Source organism: Tursiops truncatus, chromosome 20 (genome assembly GCF_011762595.2).
Source record: "Tursiops truncatus isolate mTurTru1 chromosome 20, mTurTru1.mat.Y, whole genome shotgun sequence".
Classification (NCBI taxonomy): Eukaryota; Metazoa; Chordata; class Mammalia; order Artiodactyla; family Delphinidae; genus Tursiops; species Tursiops truncatus.
Window position 1 is genome coordinate 11,381,204 of NC_047053.1, and position 18,772 is coordinate 11,399,975.

Genomic DNA, 18,772 nt, shown 5'->3' on the forward strand with positions numbered 1-18,772 from the left:
TTGTAGGTTTTCTTACAGAGACTGGAAAAACCAGAGCAAGTACTATTTTTTCTACAGGAACTGAATCTGCCTTTCAAGTTACTCAGATCAGAATTATGGTAATTCTTATGCTGCCTTCTTTAGGAAATGTTACTGCTATTTTTAAAAATATGATTGTACTTCGGAGGTCCATGTCACTGGTTTTTCATTGAACATTTAGTGATTATTTATTCTGTGTCAGGCCTGTAGCAGAGGGCAAGGGCACAAAGATGAATAGATTGTTAAGTCTGTAGATGGTGTGAGTATAAGGATCAAGAAAAGTAAGGAATCATTTCTTGGGAAGCAGCTTTCTTACTTTTCCAGGACTTAATGTATTTTAAATCTCAGTTTGTTGGTTTGATTTTTGCATTAAGCTATTTGAATTTGACCATATTATTTGGGAACAAAATGGCCACAGAACTTTGGTCCCTTTGATGTACTTTATTTAGATCTCTATTTCCAGGTTCGACGTGGTGGCATTGGTGCCCAGTGTGGGTTGGTGTTTGCCTATAATTCATCTTCTGATAAATTTCATGCAGAAGAACACTTCAAAAGGTTTGAAAAATATGACAAATGGAAGCTTCAGGAATTCAGGCAATTTGTAAAAAGCAGGTAAGGAACAGAATAAAAATCTTTATAGTTAATAAGATTGTATACATTCTCTTATTGGTGAAATACGTTTTCTTTATAGAAAAGTTGCCACTAACCCATCTTCAGTGGCCGTGAGCATTCATTGCTTTCTGGCAGCACATGTGAAGACATATATTTTAATTTGTTCATAGTCTCTTACTTGATCCCTTCTGTGACCAGGTGTACACATCTTCAAAATGGTTGGGTAATAATACATGCCTGAATTGTGGGCAGCCTGAGGTCTCTAGTCTTATCTAGCCACTGGAAAATTTACCCAGGCCCCAGCTTCCCTCCTCCTATTTTTGTGTTTTTACTGAAAATATTTATTAAGCACCTACGATGTGCTAGGCCTGATGCTAGGTACTGAAGATACCGTAATGAGCAGATTGGCCCATTCCCTGCTCTGTGGAGCCTACTGTTTAGCTCAGAAGACAGATGATAAAGCCTGCAGTGTCACAGTACTATAAATGCGAGGTGGGTAGGAGGGATGAGGTGCTCTGGGAGCATATGGCAGAGCACCTGACCTGATCAGGGAAGGCTTCCCGGAGGAAGTGTTGAATATGGATGAGCTAAAGCTAATTAACTACTTGAAGAAGTGGAAGGAGAGTGGCCTGAGCAAAGAGCAGAGCAGAGTTGAGAACTCAGGTGGGGTCTGGCGTACACAAGGGACTGACGAGCCCCACGTTGCTGAGGTGTGCCGTGAGTTGGAGAGTGGGGAGAGGTGAAGCTGGAGAGCTAGGAAAGGGTCAGGTTGTTAAGGCCCTTTTGTCTCTGTTTCAGGGTTTAGACTTTATCTTGAAAGCCATGGGGGCAGGGGAAGGGAGCAGGGTGGAGTGTGTTGCTGAGGAGCTTCAAGAAGAACGAGGAGAGATCGCATTTGTGGTTTGGAAGTGCTGCTCTGGAGCCTGCTATGTGAGGTGGGCTGGAGGAGAGCAAGCGGGGAGGCCAGATGAAAAGGGGGAGGCTGTCACGGTCACCTGGGAAGCCAGAGTGTGGGTAACCTCAACTAGAGCAGCAACAGGAGCCATGGAGAGATGTGGACGATTGAAGAGACGGCTAGAAAGTAGAAGCGGCAGGACCTGCTGAGTGACTGATGTACAGTAGGAGAGAGAAGGAGGCTTAGGCATCAGTGAGTCCTGGATTCTTGGCTCGCCAGAGGGGACATTGGTAGCGCCTTTTTCTGAGACAGAAAATACCTCGGGGAAAACAGGTTTGTGGGAAGATGATGCGCTCAGTTTTGGTCCTGTTGCATTTGAGGTTCTAGGAAGCCTCTGAGATATCCCACAGCTAGTTGGATAAACAGGTCAGGAACCTGGAAGAGATGTTGTCCTGAAGGCAGAGATATGAGAGACATTTCGGTGATAGGTTTTTGTTTGTTTGTTTGTTTTTTTGCGGTACACGGGCCTTTCACTGCTGTGGCCTCTCCTGTTGTGGGCCTCTCACTGCTGTGGCCTTTCCCGTTGTGGAGCACAGGCTCCGGACGCGCAGGCTCAGCAGCCATGGTTCACGGGCCCAGGCACTCTGCGGCATATGGGATCTTCCCGGACCGGGGCACGAACCTGTGTCCCCTGCATCGGCAGGCTGGCTCTCAACCACTGCGCCACCAGGGAAGCCCTCGTTGATAGTTTAAAATGAATTAGAAGAGGTCATTCTGGAGGAGTGTGTGGGCTGGGAAGAAAGAACAGAGACCTTAGGTCAACATGCTGAGAGGCACTAGCATTTATGGGGCAGCAGAGAAAGGGAGGCTGAGCAAAACAGCCAGAGAAGCAGCAGGGAAGCCAGGGGAAAATCGTGGTTAAAGAGGTAGGGAGTGGGCAACAGTGTTGGATGTTACCCCGGAGTCGGTGAGGTAAGCCTAGAAGTGGACTTGTTGGATTTAGCCACAGACGTCGTTGGTGACCTCTTGGACAGTGTTACCTCCCTTATTACTAGTAGCAAGTTAAAACTCATGCAGCTGAGCCCGAGACTTGCCCTTTTTGCTCCTGTATTTCACAGGTAGTGGGGTGCTGGAGTTTTTACTATCACTGAGTACTGTACTACTAGGCTTTCATGTACGTATGAACCACCAATAATTGTGTGAAAATGCGGATTCTGAATCAGTGGTTCTGCCTGGGGCCTGAGACCTTCATTTCTAACAAGCTCCCCGGCGACTCTGATGCTCCCTGACCACGGATCACACGTGGAATAGCAAGGATCTAGAGTAACTTCCTCTCTCTGCTGGACTTCCTTTGGTGGCATTCCTGACAAAGGGTCACTCAGCCTCCCTAGGATATCCTTAATGATGGAGAACTCACTGCACTTCAGTAACATATTCTATGTTTATTGAAATCTACACTTGTCATTTCAACTCTGTGGTCTTAATTTCAGCCCTCTAAATGAATTGAAACAAATCTCTCTCCCATCATGCATACATGCTTTTTTAAAAGATGCTTTTCTTTTTAAACAATAACTAGAGATACACTTGTTTTTAAGTAGCTGTGTCCCACTCCTGGGACATATTAATATAGGGTTTTTTTCCCCTAAACCTGCTGTCCAACAAGATCTTTCACATCTTATATAGGATGATTTTTTTTGGAACCTAAATGCAGGCTTATTTGCTAGTCCCTTGTTGATTTTAGCTCCTGGTTCCAGCCTGAACTACTCTGAAATCCTGATTTGCTTGGGCTACATATTATCAGTCCCTCTCCAGTTTGGAGGTCAAAATGGTAATAAACATGTGTCTGTCTTCTTGCCTTTTTTTTTTTTTTTGTCTGCCCTCTGGTCAGACATTGGTCAGTTAGCACACTCTGGGACCAGCTGTTTGGTTGCTGTACATATTTAAGAGGACTGATTCTTAGCTCTGTTTTCTCCACCCTGCCTGTGAGTGGGTGTAGTGAGCAAGGTTGCTTCTCCCCACTCTCTGACATCCTGCCAGCTCTCTGTATCTCAAGGATTTCCTTGATGACTCCCAAAGGGTGAATTGAAAAATCCTCAAACACACCGTATTGATGAAAGTCATTATGGTTTTGGGCTAAGACGGAATACCACCTGTCCCATTGGTTTTAGGGTTAACTGTATCATGAAAGGTTTATGCTAAGAAAGACTTAACTGTAAGAAGAGAATGTTTTTTTCTCTCTGTTACAAAACCTACTCTGGGTTCTTTGTCTTTTTCTTCTTGCTGTTTTCTTCTTGTAAATCCCTGTGTTTGCTTATCTTATCTATACAGAATACCCATGTGTTGGCTAGCTTGTTAGCCTATCACAGACTAAATAGTTTAAAGTTTTAGGAATGTTACTTGAAAAGACTGCCATTTTCTCCTTCTCAGTTATTTAATTCCTAAAAAGGAAGTACCATTCAAGTATCCAATTTTAAAAAGAAACAAGGGCTTCCCTGGTGGTGCAGTGGTTAAGAATCTGCCTGCTAACACAGGGGACACAGGTTCAAGCTTTGGTCCGGGAAGATCCTACATGCCACGGAGCAACTAAGCCCGTGCACCACAACTACTGAGCCTGCACTCTAGAGCCCGCGAGCCACAACTGTTGAGACCACGTGCCACAACTACTGAAGCCCGCGTGCCTAGAGTCTGTGCTCCGCAACAGGAGAAGCCAATGCAATGAGAAGCCCGCACACTACAACAAACGGTAGCCCCCACTTGCCGCAACTAGAGAAAACCCGTGTGCAGCAACGAAGACCCAACGTAGCCAAAAATAAATAAATTAAAAAAAAAAAAAAAGAAACAGCACACAGTTGTACTTCTTCAGCCTTTGGGTTGAAATGCTTCCCTGGAAGGACTTCTTAAGTAATAGGGAAAAATCCTGAGGCCTGTGAAGGCTGAAGTTTTCCTTTTTTGGAGCTCCAGGATCTGAAAGCTCCTCAGCTTTTACCCTTCAGTTGTTGCAGTTGTGAATCTCAGGCCGGTCATACCTATGTTAGCCAGACCTAGGGAAAGAAAACTGAACCTGCCTCTCCTTTGGATCTTTCCAGAAGCACACACCAGCTGTTGCATTGTACCTTATTCCTGAGTAGCTTCATCTCAGATGCCTTGACTTCAGGTCTCATTCTTCAGATAAGCAAGTTATCTAGGGAAGCAGACTTTCTCCTTAGTTCTCAGGTTATATTTGGGACTAATCATAGTTCCCATTGCACAGATGAGGAGGCTGAGAAATGGGGAGGATGTTACCGCCAGCTCCCTTGTATGCTCATAGAGGCCCACGTGCCACACCCCGTCCTCGACTGTTAACCGACAGGCCGGGTAAACAAGTTAAATGCCATTTAGGTGGTGCCTTATTCATTAGACCCTTGAGAAGTTTAGGAATAGGAGAACATTCTGTGATTACCTTTGTGTTTACAGGATTGGTTGCCCGTCTGATAACCTTGGCGAGGATGATCCTATTGGCTGGTTTGAGCTGGAGGAAGAGTGGGATGAAGCAGATGTCAAGTTGCAACAGTGCAGGGTTGCCAAGGTAAGTGTCAGTGAGGTGTGGCCTTCGCACACCTGCCCACTCCCCTCCTTTTGTACTGTAAGTGTTTATCAAGCGGTTATTTTGTGCCAGCCCTGTGCCAGCACTGGAACCCTGGAGGTGAATCAGACGTGATCATGACCCTCACGGAGCTCCGAGTCTAGTGGGAGACACAGATGTATGAGACAGTGTGATATGGGCTGATAAAGAGACACACAGGGGGCTGTTGCAGCCTAGAGGAACAACATTTACCCAGCCTGGAATTCACTAGGGAAGACTTCCCGGGAAAGTTGGTGCGATGCCAAGTGTTGAAAGTTGATTAAGCTGTCATCTTTAGCCAGGCTGAGAGGTGTGGAGAAGGGCCTTTCAGGCTGAGGGAGCAGTAAGTCCACAGGCCTAAATGCAAGAGAGATGTCTTTTTGTAGAAACAATGGTTATCTGGCTACTTAATTTTTTTTAACCTCCGTTGTGAATCTTAGTAAGAAGCTTCAAAAAGAGAAACAAGAACTATCTTTAGGGCTTGTACATAGTAGGTGCTCAGTAAATATTTGTGCAGCTGAGTAGTGGATTCTGAAAGGCCCTCAACAAAGGAGCTTTCACTATAATAAGCAGAGAGTGTGCATAGAAGTTGGGCTTTGCAAATGGTTTTAGCTTTGAGCAGACAAGGCTGTGTCCTGGGCTCCCAGCACATGGATTACAGGTAATTGGGGGCTTGGAGATGATCCCTTAGGGCAGTCATTGACTCTTTTCACCATATAGCTGTTGTCTGTTTCAAAATGACTGTGCCACAGAGCAGACGTCCTTCTCTTATTCATCCTGTCTCATCCTGTTTTTACCTTGAAGCAGGAATAGTGCCGTTTCTCTTATTGTGAACTTTCCCCAAACCTGACTTCAGCGTTTGTATTGTCTCTTCCCTGTTTGTTGTAGATGCTGGGCTAATACTTTGTGTCTCCAGTGCTAGGCATAGTGGTACCTCATTAATTATTAAAGTCACAGGAAGACCTGCCCAGAAAGGCCTTTATCTCCCTTTCGTCAGTACCTGGGGCTTCTAAGTCCTTCTCCTCACCTCTGTCTTGTCCTTTTCCAGTATTTGATGGTGAAGTTCCTCTGCACCCGCCAGGAGTCGGCAGAGCGCCTGGGAGTACAAGGCTTGAGCATCAGTGGGTACCTCCGGCCCGCGAGGGCAGAAGCAGAGCAGAGCATCGTCCGTACTCACTGCAGAAAGGGCGTGGAGGAGAGCGTCTGTGGGGCCACACTGCTCCTCAGGACCCTTCAGTTCATCCAGCAGCTCGCCCACGACCTGGTAGTGTTTCCTCAGTTGTTAGACCTCATTCCTTTGGGAAGAGTAACGACAGTGTTTGGGGAAAGGAACACCAACCAGTGAAACCTGGCCCTGCTGAAGCCATGCAGTACGAATGAGGACGGCAGGCATCATGCTGCTGTGATGACGTTGGGAGGCCAAGGGGAGTGAGGCGTTGGGCATTAATGGCATCAGTCAGTGGAAGACGAAGTGGCATGTGGCCACCATCGTGAGGTTTCCTGGGATACACCTACATGCAGATCTTAAAGAGCCCCAGCTTTGGTTGACAGGGAGACAAAGCACATTTGTGGAATTTATGTCTTCTTTAAGTCCTAGAATTATTCCTGAAGTGTAGGTGAATTCTCTTTGTTTACTAAAAGTACCAAAAATAATAACAGGATTTTTTTTAATTGAAATATAGTTGACTTACAGTATTAGTTTCAGGTATACAACATAGTAACCCGATATTTTTATAGATTATACTCCATGCAAAGTTATTATAAAATATTGACTATATTCCCTGTATTGTACATTATATCCTTGTAACTTAAATTTTATTTTATACCTAGTAGTTTGTACCTCTTAATCTCCTTCACCTATTTTTCCCCTTCTCCACACTCCACTCCCCTCTGGTAACCACTAGTTTGTTCTCTGCAACTGTGAGTCTGTTTCTGCTTTGTTATATTTGTTTGTTTATTTCATTTTTTAGATTCCACATATAAGTGAAAACTTACAGTATTTGTCTTCTCTGTCTGACTTATTTCATTAGGTATAATACCCTCCAGGTCCATCCATGTTGTCACAAATGGCAAAATTTCATTCTACTTATGGCTGAGTAATATTCCATCATATACATATACCGTATCTTCTTTATCCATTCATTTGTTGATGGACACTTAGGTTGCTTCCATATCTTGGCTATTGTAAACAATGCTGCTGTGAACATTGTGTTTTTGATACTGACTTCTACAGTCACTAATGAAAACACAGTGACAGTCTACTCAAAGAAAGGTTCTTGTAGCCATCACTGTAGAGGACATGGCTTATCACTCAGGAACCCAGTGGAGCCCTCTCACATGTGCTACGCAACAGTATCTACTCTTGACCTGCATTCTACTTCAGGGCATGTTCAGAGGCTGGTGACTCAATTTGTATATGGATTGTTTGGTCTTTGTTACTGGAGCTCTCCTATCACAGCAGAAAATAGCAAATGAGAGGGAGACGCTTAGGAGTAGCAGAAGCGATTACAGTAGAATTGATCTTTCAGCCTACATGCAGGGAAGGGTCAAAACATGCTGCAGGATGGTCCTGGACAATAATCATCACCAAGTAAAGATTCCCTTACGTTCCAGGTGTAGAATCTATGAAGTCAAGGAGCTTTCATAGGGATGTGTGTGTATGTGTTATGTGTATATATACATTCATGTACATACGTACACACACACACGTATTTTAGAAAGTTTCACACCAAAAACAGTTGTTCACGGACTTTTTAGTTTAAGAGTAAGCATCAGTTATGTTGGAATTTTACACATGCGGAGCCACCTTATCCCTTAACAGTGAGAAGTAAATGAGCCACTACAATATTTCTCTAAATACATGTTTCAATTTTATTTTTTCTGGTCTTTATTATTTTTTAGGTACAGCAGAAGGAAAGTGGCTTAAAATACAGATCTTTTCTGGACTTCGCGGGTCTTGATTTGCAGATCTTCTGGGATTTTTACAGTAAATTAAAGCAAAAGTAAGTCAGAATTTGTTACAAGGTGATAATCGGATATTGATAAGCACAACTGAAAACAGAGTTTTGCTGTTCTAAATGGACAATGTTTTTCTTCCAAGATTTTTTACTTCCTACTAGTTTATATTGCTCTGATTTGAAAGATTTGGTTATTGTTGAAAATAAACACCTTACATTTCTACAAAGTGCTTTATTAGGGCAGTGTTTTTGCAAGCATTTTGTCATTTATATTACAACTTTATAATGATAAGCAGGTCAAGTATTATAGTATTCTCATTATACTACTGAAGAAACAGAATCAGAGGTGTATTTCTTTGCCCAGAGTGGGCACAGTCAGACAGGGTCTGTGTTTTCAGTCACTACCCAGTCCATTGTTCTTTCCTTTCCACCTTTCTGCCTCTGGTTGGCATTCTTTTTACTGAGCCTGATGCCTAGCGGGGAGAGCCCTTTGTAGATAGTTGTTTGGCTTGGAGGGTAAAAGCAACTTGCATTTTTGCCCTCTGATGTTCTTTGTCTTTCTGTAGCCCAAGGGAAGAATGCATCTGTGCCCAAACCCTGCTTCTGCAGCTCCTCCAGAGCTGTTTCTCCGTGCTGCAAGGAGACGTGTCGGCCACCTCTGAGGACGCCAAGGCTCCAAGCATGAGCCGTAGGCGGGTAGAGGCCGCCAAGGAGCTCTACACACACCTGTGTGATGGTAGGGATTGGGGTTCTTCTTTACTGTGACCCTGAGCTCGTAGCCTGCAGGGCCTTTTGCTTTAGAGAACAGGGGGTCCTCTGACCATGCAAACCCAGGAAAGGGTTTACATCTTTGGAAAATGAGTTTCCATGATCCTCTTTTGAATCATTATTTGGAGTTCAGGATTTAGTCCCTCTTCAACGACTTCCTCCTGGTTTCTGATATACAGTTGTGTTATATTGAGAGTAATTGCTATCACACTCCAGTCTTTACTTCAGCTGAGACATGGGGATGAGGCTGATAGATTGAGGTGGGGGAGATGATAATATTAATTGAGAATAAAACACATGATCATCTGAAGTTATTTTTAAGGCTTCGCCAAGTTGTGTCTCAAAAGGACAGAAATAATGTAAAAACTGGTACACAGAGTCTTTATTTTTGTTAAACGTAAACAAATAAAAATATAATTTCTTTACATTGCCTAGCCTGTACAGAAGTATTTCTTTGCTCTGGTAGCGAGTGTATGGGCTACAGCCGATACATATATTGTAAGTGAATAGGTGGGATATATTAAAGCCGATTATTCATTTTTACCAGTGGTGGATAGGGTGGATGGAGACTCTGCACCCATGGAAATATTGAAACAAGAAGTCAGGAATACCCTTCTTAATGGGGCTGCCGTCTTCTTTCCTGATCGACAGACCCGGCGGGACCATCTCTTCACCATGATGGTAATTATTTACGTTAAAAGTATGGATTCCATTCCAGAACTCTGTTGGGGTGAAACTTATTAGTCTTTGTTTTCTCTGAATATCCTCTCAGTTTCAGTTTCCCAAATGTGTATTTAATACTGTGTGCAAAGTTTTGTGTGGGACACAAGTATCTAAGGACATAGCGCTGTACTCAGGGTGGGGATGAGAGATAATCCTGACCTCTGTTTTAGAACCTGTTGAATCACAAAGGGAGAGTTTAGTCTCCTTCAGCTTTATGATATGCCTACAACCAAGTGTTCTTTTTAACATTTTAACCTTTTATTTAATATTTATTTTTATTTATGTATTTATTTTGGGTCTTAGTTGTGGCACATGGGATCTTTCATTGCGGCGCGTGGGCTGTTCGTGGTGGTGCGCGGGCTTCTGTCTAGTTGTGGTGCACAGGCTTCTCTCTGGTGGCGCATGGGCTCCAGAGTGTGTGGGCTCTGTAGCTGCGGCATGAGGGCTCTCTAGTTGTGGCGCGTGGGCTTAGTTGCTTGCAGCATGTGGGATCTTAGTTCCCCGACCAGGGATCAAACCTTAGTCCCCTGCATTGGCAGGAGGATTCTTAACCACTGGACCATCAGGGAAGTTCCAACATCTTAACTTTTTTTTTTTTAAATAAATTTATTTATTTATTTGTGGCTGCATTAGGTCTTCATTGCTGTACGTGGGCTTTCTTTAGTTGTGTTGAGTGGGGGCTACTCTTCCTTCTGGTGTGCAGGCTTCTCATTATGGTGGCTTCTCTTGTTATGGAGCACAGGCTCTAGGCACGCGGGCTTTAGTAGTTTCAGCACGTGGGCTCAGTAGTTGTGGCGCTCGGGCTTACTTGCTCCGCGGCATGTGGGATCTTCCGAGACCAGGGCTCAAACCCGAGTCCCCTGCATTGACAGGCAGATTCTTAACCACTGATCCACCAGGGAAGCCGCCATTTTAACTTTTTATTATGGGAAAATTAAACACAAAACTAGATTAAATAATACATATAATGAATCCCTCCAACCCCCCAAGTGTACTCATCACCTAGATTCAATAATTATAAACTTAGGCTAATCTTGTTTCATCTGTAATATACTTCACCCACTCCCACCCCCCATTATTATTTCAGAGTAAATCCCTGACTTATTTTATTCATAAATATTTCAGTTTATATCTGTAAAGAAAATACAACCAAGTTTTAATCTTCCCACCCAAAATTATGATTTATCCTAGGAATGCAAGGATGGTTTAACATTAGAAAATCAGTCAATGAAATCAGAGAGGAAAAAAATCATATTGATAAATGCAGAAAAAATTTTAATAAGATTAACTTCTGATGATGGTTCAAACAACAAAACCCTTAGCAAACTTGATATAAAAGGGAAGTTCCTTAATCTCTTGGAGGGCATGTATCCAAAACCTACAATAAACAATGTACTGGTCTTTGGGACACTGACTCATCCCTTCCAAAGTGAGGTATAAAACAAGGATGCTTACTGTCACTGCTTCTCTTTGATATTATATTAGAAGGCCTAGCCAGTGCTGTAGGACACGGAAAAGAAATTTTAAAAATAACAATCAGAAAGAATAAAACAAATAATCATTATTTGTCTGTTTAGACAAACAACTATTAGAAGTACTGAGAAGACTTTGATGAAGAAAACGAGATGCAGCATTTAAAAGGGCATTTCTGTATGTAACAACTAATTAGTAAATGCAATAAAAGTGCCCTGTCGGATGCATAAAGCCCCATAGAAACAAAAAAGGGAATAAAAGAAGCATAAAATGTGATGCCAAATGACTGCAGTCTGTTTGGGGGCACTGCCACAAGGAAAAACTGACCCTATACGCAATAGGTGTTTAGAGGAGAATCTTGTTCAGGTTAAGTGATGGAGGATTTCCAAGAGGAGGGAGGATCTTTGGTTGTTTTCAGCTCTCTGCAAAATTTCCATATCAGCTTGAGGGATCAGGTTTCTTTCTTCTAGTTTTATTGAGATATATTGACATACATCATTGTATAAGTTTAAGGTGCACAGCATAATAATTTGACTTACATACATCGTGAAATGATTATCACAATAAATTGGATGAACATCCATCATCTCATATAAATTAAAGAAATCTCAAAGAAACAGAAAAAAAATTTTTCTCCTTGTGATGAGAACTCTTAGGATTTACTCTCTTGACCACTTTCATATATAACACGCAGCAGTGTTAATCACATTGATCATGTTGTACGTTACATCGCGAGTATTTAGCTTATAACTAGAAGTTTGTACCTTTTGACTGCCTTCATCCAGTTCCTCCGACCCCTGCCTCTTATCTCTTTTTCTATGAGTTTGTTTGTTTTTGAATTATAATTGACCTGCAGCACTACATTATTTCCTGTTATACAGCATAGTGATTCAATATTTCTGTACATTTCAAAATGATCACCACAATAAGTTTATTTCATGATATGTCACCATATGAAGATATTACATAGTTATTGACTATATTCCCCACACTGTACATTTCATACCTGCGACTCATTTAATCTGCAGCTGGAAGTTTGTACCTCTTAATTTCCCTCATCTATTTCTTCCCTCCTTCCATCCCTCTCCCCTCTGGGAACCACCTGTTTGTTCTTTGTATCTATGACTTTGTTCCTGTTTCGTTATGTTTGTTCATTTATTTTGTTTTTTAAATTCTACATATAAATGAAATCATACAATATTTGTCTTTCTCTGTGTGGCTTATTTCACTTAGCATAATACCCTCTAGGCCCATCCATGTTGTCACAAGTGGTGAGATTTTATGGCTAATATTCATTCATCGTGTGTGTGTGTGTGTGTGTGTGTGTGTGTGTGTATCTCACATCTTCTTTATCCGTTCATCTGTTGATGGGCACTTAGGTTGCTTCCATATCTTGGCTATCGTAAATAATGCTGCAATGAATATGAGGGTGCATATATCTTTTCTAATTAGTGTTTTTGTTTTCTCTGGATAAACATCCAGGAGTGGAATTTGCTGGATCATATGGTAGTTCTGTTTTTAATTTTTTGAGCACCCTCAAAAGCCATTACTGTTTTCTATAAAGGCTGCACCAATTACATTCCCACCAACAGTGCATGAGGGGTTCCCTTTGGATCAGTTTTTACTTCGTGAGTTTTAACCTTTGACAGTATCAGCTGACTCTGAATTGTGGATGAATCTCTGTCCCACTTGTTTGCTGGAAGCATTTATCAGGCAGCTGAGCAAATGGTTTTTTTGTTAGCTCGTGTCCCACATGGAAAAATAGAGGACATGCGACCTCTTGAATGACATTGCTGTGTGTTAGTAAAGCAGCTCATTAACTTTTCCTTTGCCCATCTATCTGACAGCAGTGGTAAGGTCTATATTTTTTTTCGCTTCTCGTGCAGATGAATTGAACTGCTGTCATTTGTGACCATATCTTATCTCTCCCAGCCTCTTGTGCCAGGCAGGGCCCCGGGTCTTAAATCCTCTGGAAATCTCCCCCAGTGCCTTGCATAGCAATAGGTGTTCAACACATTTATTGAATTAAGAAAAAAAAAAGTGCCCCCAGAGTAACCCATAGCCTCATCAGGGGGTGTGATTCCTTTAACTGTCACCGTAGGCTGTTCGGACTTATACAGAGAAAGCTTAGATCCTGTTTAAAAAAAACAAAAGAAAGCTCACAAGAAAGGCGCTCTGTCTCTGTCCCCTCCTCTTGGGATGGCCTGCCCAGGGATGAAAATAGACATCTTTTGGAAGTCACCTTCCTAAACATTTGCATCAAGCTTTCCTGCGGGAAGGCTTGAAAATGTCAGCTTCAGCAATGAACAGAAGCAAACCTGCCGTCTCTTGGTTCTGCTCCCTCTTCGCGCTAGGCCATGTCTAAGTTGGGCCCGTGAGGTGGTCTGCTGACCCCGGCTTTCCCCATGTTTGGGATCAGTGGGCCGTGGCATTTTGTGCTGCTCTAGGGCTCTAGAATGTTGTGGAATAGATTTCCTGAATCCGCAGTGTCTTGTTTTCTAGAAGAATGTCACTGAGCAGGAACACAAGCAGTCCCTGCAGCTCACTTTCCGCTCACTCTGCACGTATTTTAGGTAAGTTTACAGTTCTTTTCAGTTGTCCAGTATTTCAGATCTTTGCAACGTTGTTTTCTTGAGCTCTCCCTTCCTTTCATGTGCTTTTGGAGTAACCAAGTACTTCCCTCACTCAGCCAGGTTTCTAGAGTGAGGTATCACTAGACTCAGAAGTGACCAAAATAGTGGTAGAATAATAGTCTTGTCAAGAATTTGCTCCAAGTCCCAGTCACTGTAAGACACTTTAGAGTTGAACCCATGGGGAATCTCCTTGAATGCTTCAGTTTCTACATGATTTTTGAAGACAAAAAAGAAGCTGAAGGAGTTTGGGGTCCAGTCCTCAAGTCTAAAAACCCAGATACCTTAAAGCCCAAGCCCAACTGCAGAGGCACAGAGTGGTAGTTTAGCAAAAATTGTGCTGAGAGGGGTGACGTGGAGACCATTACCTGCTTTGACTCCCAGAGAAGCTCATGGGCCTGTAGGTTGCATTATTAGAGGTATAGACTCTTGAAGGAGGGAGGGGACTAAAAGCCTGAGCAGCTGTCTGCAGGTGAGACTATACCTGGTACGGAGGCCAGATTTAGAGGACTGTATAAAATGTCTTCAGAATCGAGTATCAAGGATGATGAAAGAGGCTGGGGCTCATGTGAAGAAACTCTGAAGACACAGGGAATGTTTAGCCTGGATTGTCAGATTAGCAGTCATGAGATTAGGTTTATTTCCTGTTGGTGGCCAAGGTGATTTATTCATCATATTTATTCCCTGGAATCTTTTCTAAGGACTTGAAGATTTATGGGCCTGTGCTTACATAAGTACATGTGGACAGACAGTGGCACAGACCCAGCTGGGACCCTGGCCTTTTCCTGACCCAAACTCCTCACATCCCATAGAACTGACAGTGAAATCTTGCTAGGTTCTCTTTTGGAACCTTTTGAGATAGACAGCGTGAAAATCCCCTTCCTGAAACAAGGTGTCATGACTAATTTGTGTCCTTTCAGTGATAAGGATCCAGGCGGCCTTCTGCTGTTACCTGAGAAAGGCGACCTGGCCGACACGGACATCAGTGAAGTGCTGGCCGTCATGAGCACTCTGCTCTCTGTTGCTGCTCGAGAGGTAACTGATGCCGCTCTGTTTCCTTTGCCTCTTGCCTTTAGGAGACGGGGTAGGGCAGTTGTGGCTCCTTCCCCTTTAGCCCTCATTTACAGCATGATTGTAACTTTGCCTACGACTGTCACACACGAGCACAGAGGTTTCCCCGCCTGCCTTTGCTTCTAGTTAGCAGCTCCTGCAAAATGAGCGAGAGGTTGCTTCCCTGCCCCGTGGTAGTCAGCCAGCAATAAATACCTGAAAGTGCTCATTAAGACTCCCTTTGAAAAGGAGGAATGGGTATTTACTGAGTGCCCTTCTGGTGTCAGTCAGTGAGCCCAGCGCATAGTCATATATTTGTGGTGTGAATTCTGTGGAAAAAGCCTTTAACTTTTTTTAAAATTTAAGATTACTTAGCAAACCCACAGGCTAATCAAATCTGAAAAGATGGTCTCTTTTTTTCTGTGCTAATGATATTTTAAAGTTTTTTTCTTTTCTTTTTTTTTTTTTTAACATGAAGGATTTTGTTTCTCAAAATGTAGTCCATTTGTCACCTGGATCAGAATCGCCTGGTACATTGTGGCAAACATTTGGATTTCTCGGTCCCACCCCAAGCTACTGATTTAGAGTCTCTGGGGGTAGGGCTTAAAACTCTGCATTATATCAAGTACCCCCAGAGATTCTGAAGTAGCAAAGCCCTGTAGTAGGGGACCAAGCACTACCTCTCTGGATAAAATACAGGAACCAGGGAGGTAGAGGAGATGTGGGCAGAGTACAGACCACACCCTTGATGTGTTTAATGACGTGGCTGAACTTGGTGTCTTTAAATCTCTTATGTTTTTGTTAGTGCTTTGCTGTTTTCAGGTTGCTTCTGGAGCCATGATTTCGTTCATTCCCAGCTGCCTGCATTGATAGGCCACTCAGCACTTACCGCCCCCCCCCCATTTGCTCACAGGGACCTTAGAGAGCTTTCAGTGTGCTGGGTTGTCATTTGTAGTGTGCTAGGTCGCACTGGACTGGCCACTATTTAGACCTAATATTAGTTTAAATTCAGGGTTATTTTTATTTTACTGTGATGCCTGTGTTCTTTAAGGTAATGTATTGACTTTATAAGCCTTAATTGTTTTTAATCAATGCTCTATTTTCTGCTGTCACATTAATGTTCTCTTTGGTTATTTTCTCCTTTCTGTCTTCTTTCCAGACCCATCTCTTGAGTCTTCTTTAAAAATCTTACTCCAGCCTACTGCCCATCAGTTTTTGCTCTGCCCTGGTTAGCCGTGTCTCATTCTCATCTGTTTTTATTTCTGCCATTTCCCACACTTTCCCTTTCTCCTGGAGCTCATCTAAATTCTGTGTTTCCCAGACTGCTGATTTAAGTTCTACGTTCCCATCATCAGTGCCCCTGGGCAGAAGACTCCAGTGTTCTCACTGGTTTTCGTGGGTGTTAATTCTGCCTCCTGCGTGAGTCGGTATGTGCTGGAGCCAGGACTAAAACCCAGGCTATTCGACTCTTAGTCTTGTCCCCTTTCCACTTGGTCAGGTGTGCTGTGAGTTGTACGTAGAGAAGTGAGATAGCATTTGTCCAAGAGAATTCCTCATAATCTTCACTATTTGGAGATCACGTGATTGTCTTTTCTTCCCTGTCACTTTCCTGTGATACAAAGGAAGTTAGAAACCTCACCAAACCTCCCAGGCCAGGGATCACTGCAGCCATTGAGATATTTCCTTGAATTATCTTTTTGAATAAGAAACATTTATGGTTGTACTAAAGAAGAAGAGTTAGATTTAAAAAAACTTTTTTTCAAGGTGGTCAGAAATGTACCTAGTCTGAAAAATTTCTCGCAAGTCTGTTAATTCAGTAGAGATCCACGAGAAGCCTGCTGCGTGCCGGGCCCTGTGCTAGGCATGGGGGTACAGTGCCAAAAGAGCACGGTCTTGAGAAGCAGGCAAACATGTGATCAGTCATAATACAGTAAGGGCCTAAAAGCGTAGGTCTTGTGGGTACAGAAGAGCACACCTGACCCCATCTGGTGGAAGAAGGCAGTAGAGCTTGGGAAGGGCTTTTTGGAGGAGGTGGTGCTGGAGCTCCTTGTGAGCCCACAAACGGAGTCTGATCAGGCATAGAGGAAGGGGTGTTCTTAATATAACAGCATATGTAAAAGGCCAGTGACAAGATGGGGAGGAGCAGGTATTTGAAGAGGAGAGTGCTAACGGCTAGGCTTCGAACATGTTGGGTTTATGGTTCTGGGAGGACTTCAGGTGACAGTGTCTGGTTGGACCCTCAGGAGCTGAGTCAGTGCTGGAAATGGAGATTTGCCATCATTCACCAGCAGGTGATAGTTGAAGCCATGAATGTCAGTGTTCTCTCATCGCCTGTGGGCATCTGTGTAGAAAGGGCAGCCAGGAGAGTAAGAAGGAGAGGCAGGAAGAAAGTCAGGGGCCACAGAAGCTGAGGGAGGAGAGAGCTTCAAGTAGGACCGTGGCTGGCACAGCTCCCAGGGCTGGGGTTAAGTGGGGAGGCTTTGCTCTCTAGGTGGCAACTAATGCCTTTGAGGAATGGCTTCAACGAGTGGTGGGTGCAGGAGGGGTAGAGTGGCAGGGAGGGGAAAGGCAGGCACAGCAGGTGCAGGCAGCTTTTTCAGATGGAACACATGTACACAAATATATATATTGATGCACACTTTAAAGAAACAACTATCCATTTTAAGAAGTGGAACATTACCAGTATTTTTGCAGTCTGCCCCTCCCTGCCCAGTGCCCTTCCATGGCTCACCTTCCTCCTTCCTCATCAGAGGTAACCACCATTCTGAAATTTATATTCATCATTTCCTTGTGTTTCTTTCTACTTATCCCTACATAGCAGGCTTGTTTTCCCTGATTTTGGTCTTTAATGGAATCATGTGGCATTCAGTCTTCTGGGACAAGTTTTTTTCACCCAACAGCATTTTTGAGATTCATGCATGTTGATGTATGTGCTGCAGTTCTCCCCCTCCACCCCCAACCCACTGGTACACAATATTCCCCTTATGAATCTGCCATAATTTATTTATCCATTTTACTTTGGAGGGAAGGGAGAGTTGGGTTGTTTCCAGTTCGGGGCATTTACATGGAAGTAGTATATCTTGTGGTTTGTAGGTGCAAGAATTTATCCCTAGAGGTCATTTGACTCTTCAGAGAAACTGGAGAATAAAGATGATGGTTAGAGAGCTGTAGTGGGATAAAGAATTGTCTTTTAAAATGGGAGAGATTTGATTGAAGGCTCAGGGGAAGGAGCCAGAGAGAAAAGGAATTATTGAAGGGGTGTGTGTGTGTGTGTGTGTGTGTGTGTGTGTGTGTGTGTGTGTGTGTGTGTGTGTGAGAGAGAGAGAGAGAGAGAGAGAGAGAGAGAGAGAGAGAGAGAGAGAGAAGATAACCGTGGGGTAAGGTTCCTAAGGGGTGGAAGGGGGAACGTGGAGTCCAACATCTATAAAGGCTCTGAACAGCTGGAGGGCAAGAGAGGAGTTTTCATAATGCCGTCTTTCTTGGTCACTTTTGGGTTGAAAGCTCTGTCATAAATATTCCCCACTTCCCTAGAATCTCTTTGTGTCTGACAGCTGCTATCTTACAGAATGCCCCTGGCTGTGTTCTGTGAATGGCCTGTTGTAAACACTTTCCATTTCTCTCCTCCCTTGTAGTGTGAGCTGCTGATGGTCGATGGGGCCCAAGGGGAGGTGGGCTCTGTGCTCTTCTCCCTGTTCTGGTCTGTCCAAGGCAGCCTGCTGTCCTGGTGCTACCTGCAGCTGAAGAGCACAGACTCTGGAGCCAAAGATCTTGCCGCTGACCTTATTGAAAAATGTGAGTTTCAGTACAAAATCCATGAAAACAGATAGGTGTTTGGGTTTGACTCTGTGTGTGCTCTTTTCTTAGTACCTCACATAGAACAGAGTGTGTGTTGTTTTCATTTCATTATTACAAATCAGATCTGTCTTCGGGTTGTTTTTTTCTTCTTAAAATGGAATTCTGTAGCATGTCTTTTTGCTCAGTTTCCTGTCTGAATGAAGTAGTATGCCTAAGTGTTTTTATTGTACGGTTGGGTCATTTCACGGCC

General features: G+C 43.4%; 1 protein-coding gene across 8 annotated transcripts in view; it reads left to right on the forward strand.

Annotated features, from left to right (window-relative positions):
- Nucleotides 1-18,772, forward strand: part of ZZEF1 (zinc finger ZZ-type and EF-hand domain containing 1) — a 127,997-nt gene that overhangs the window by 50,893 nt on the left and 58,332 nt on the right. For 6 of the 8 annotated variants that reach the window (XM_019926862.3, XM_019926858.3, XM_019926860.3 and 3 more), the window contains 10 exons: nucleotides 7-98; nucleotides 482-630; nucleotides 4,979-5,090; nucleotides 6,175-6,390; nucleotides 8,028-8,128; nucleotides 8,650-8,819; nucleotides 9,399-9,532; nucleotides 13,550-13,620; nucleotides 14,598-14,712; nucleotides 18,360-18,519. In XM_019926862.3, coding sequence (XP_019782421.2) covers nucleotides 7-98; nucleotides 482-630; nucleotides 4,979-5,090; nucleotides 6,175-6,390; nucleotides 8,028-8,128; nucleotides 8,650-8,819; nucleotides 9,399-9,532; nucleotides 13,550-13,620; nucleotides 14,598-14,712; nucleotides 18,360-18,519 — 1,320 coding nt within the window. The remainder of the gene's footprint in view (nucleotides 1-6; nucleotides 99-481; nucleotides 631-4,978; nucleotides 5,091-6,174; nucleotides 6,391-8,027; nucleotides 8,129-8,649; nucleotides 8,820-9,398; nucleotides 9,533-13,549; nucleotides 13,621-14,597; nucleotides 14,713-18,359; nucleotides 18,520-18,772) is intronic. The other 2 variants (XM_019926859.3, XM_019926865.3) reach the window with 1 other exon arrangement.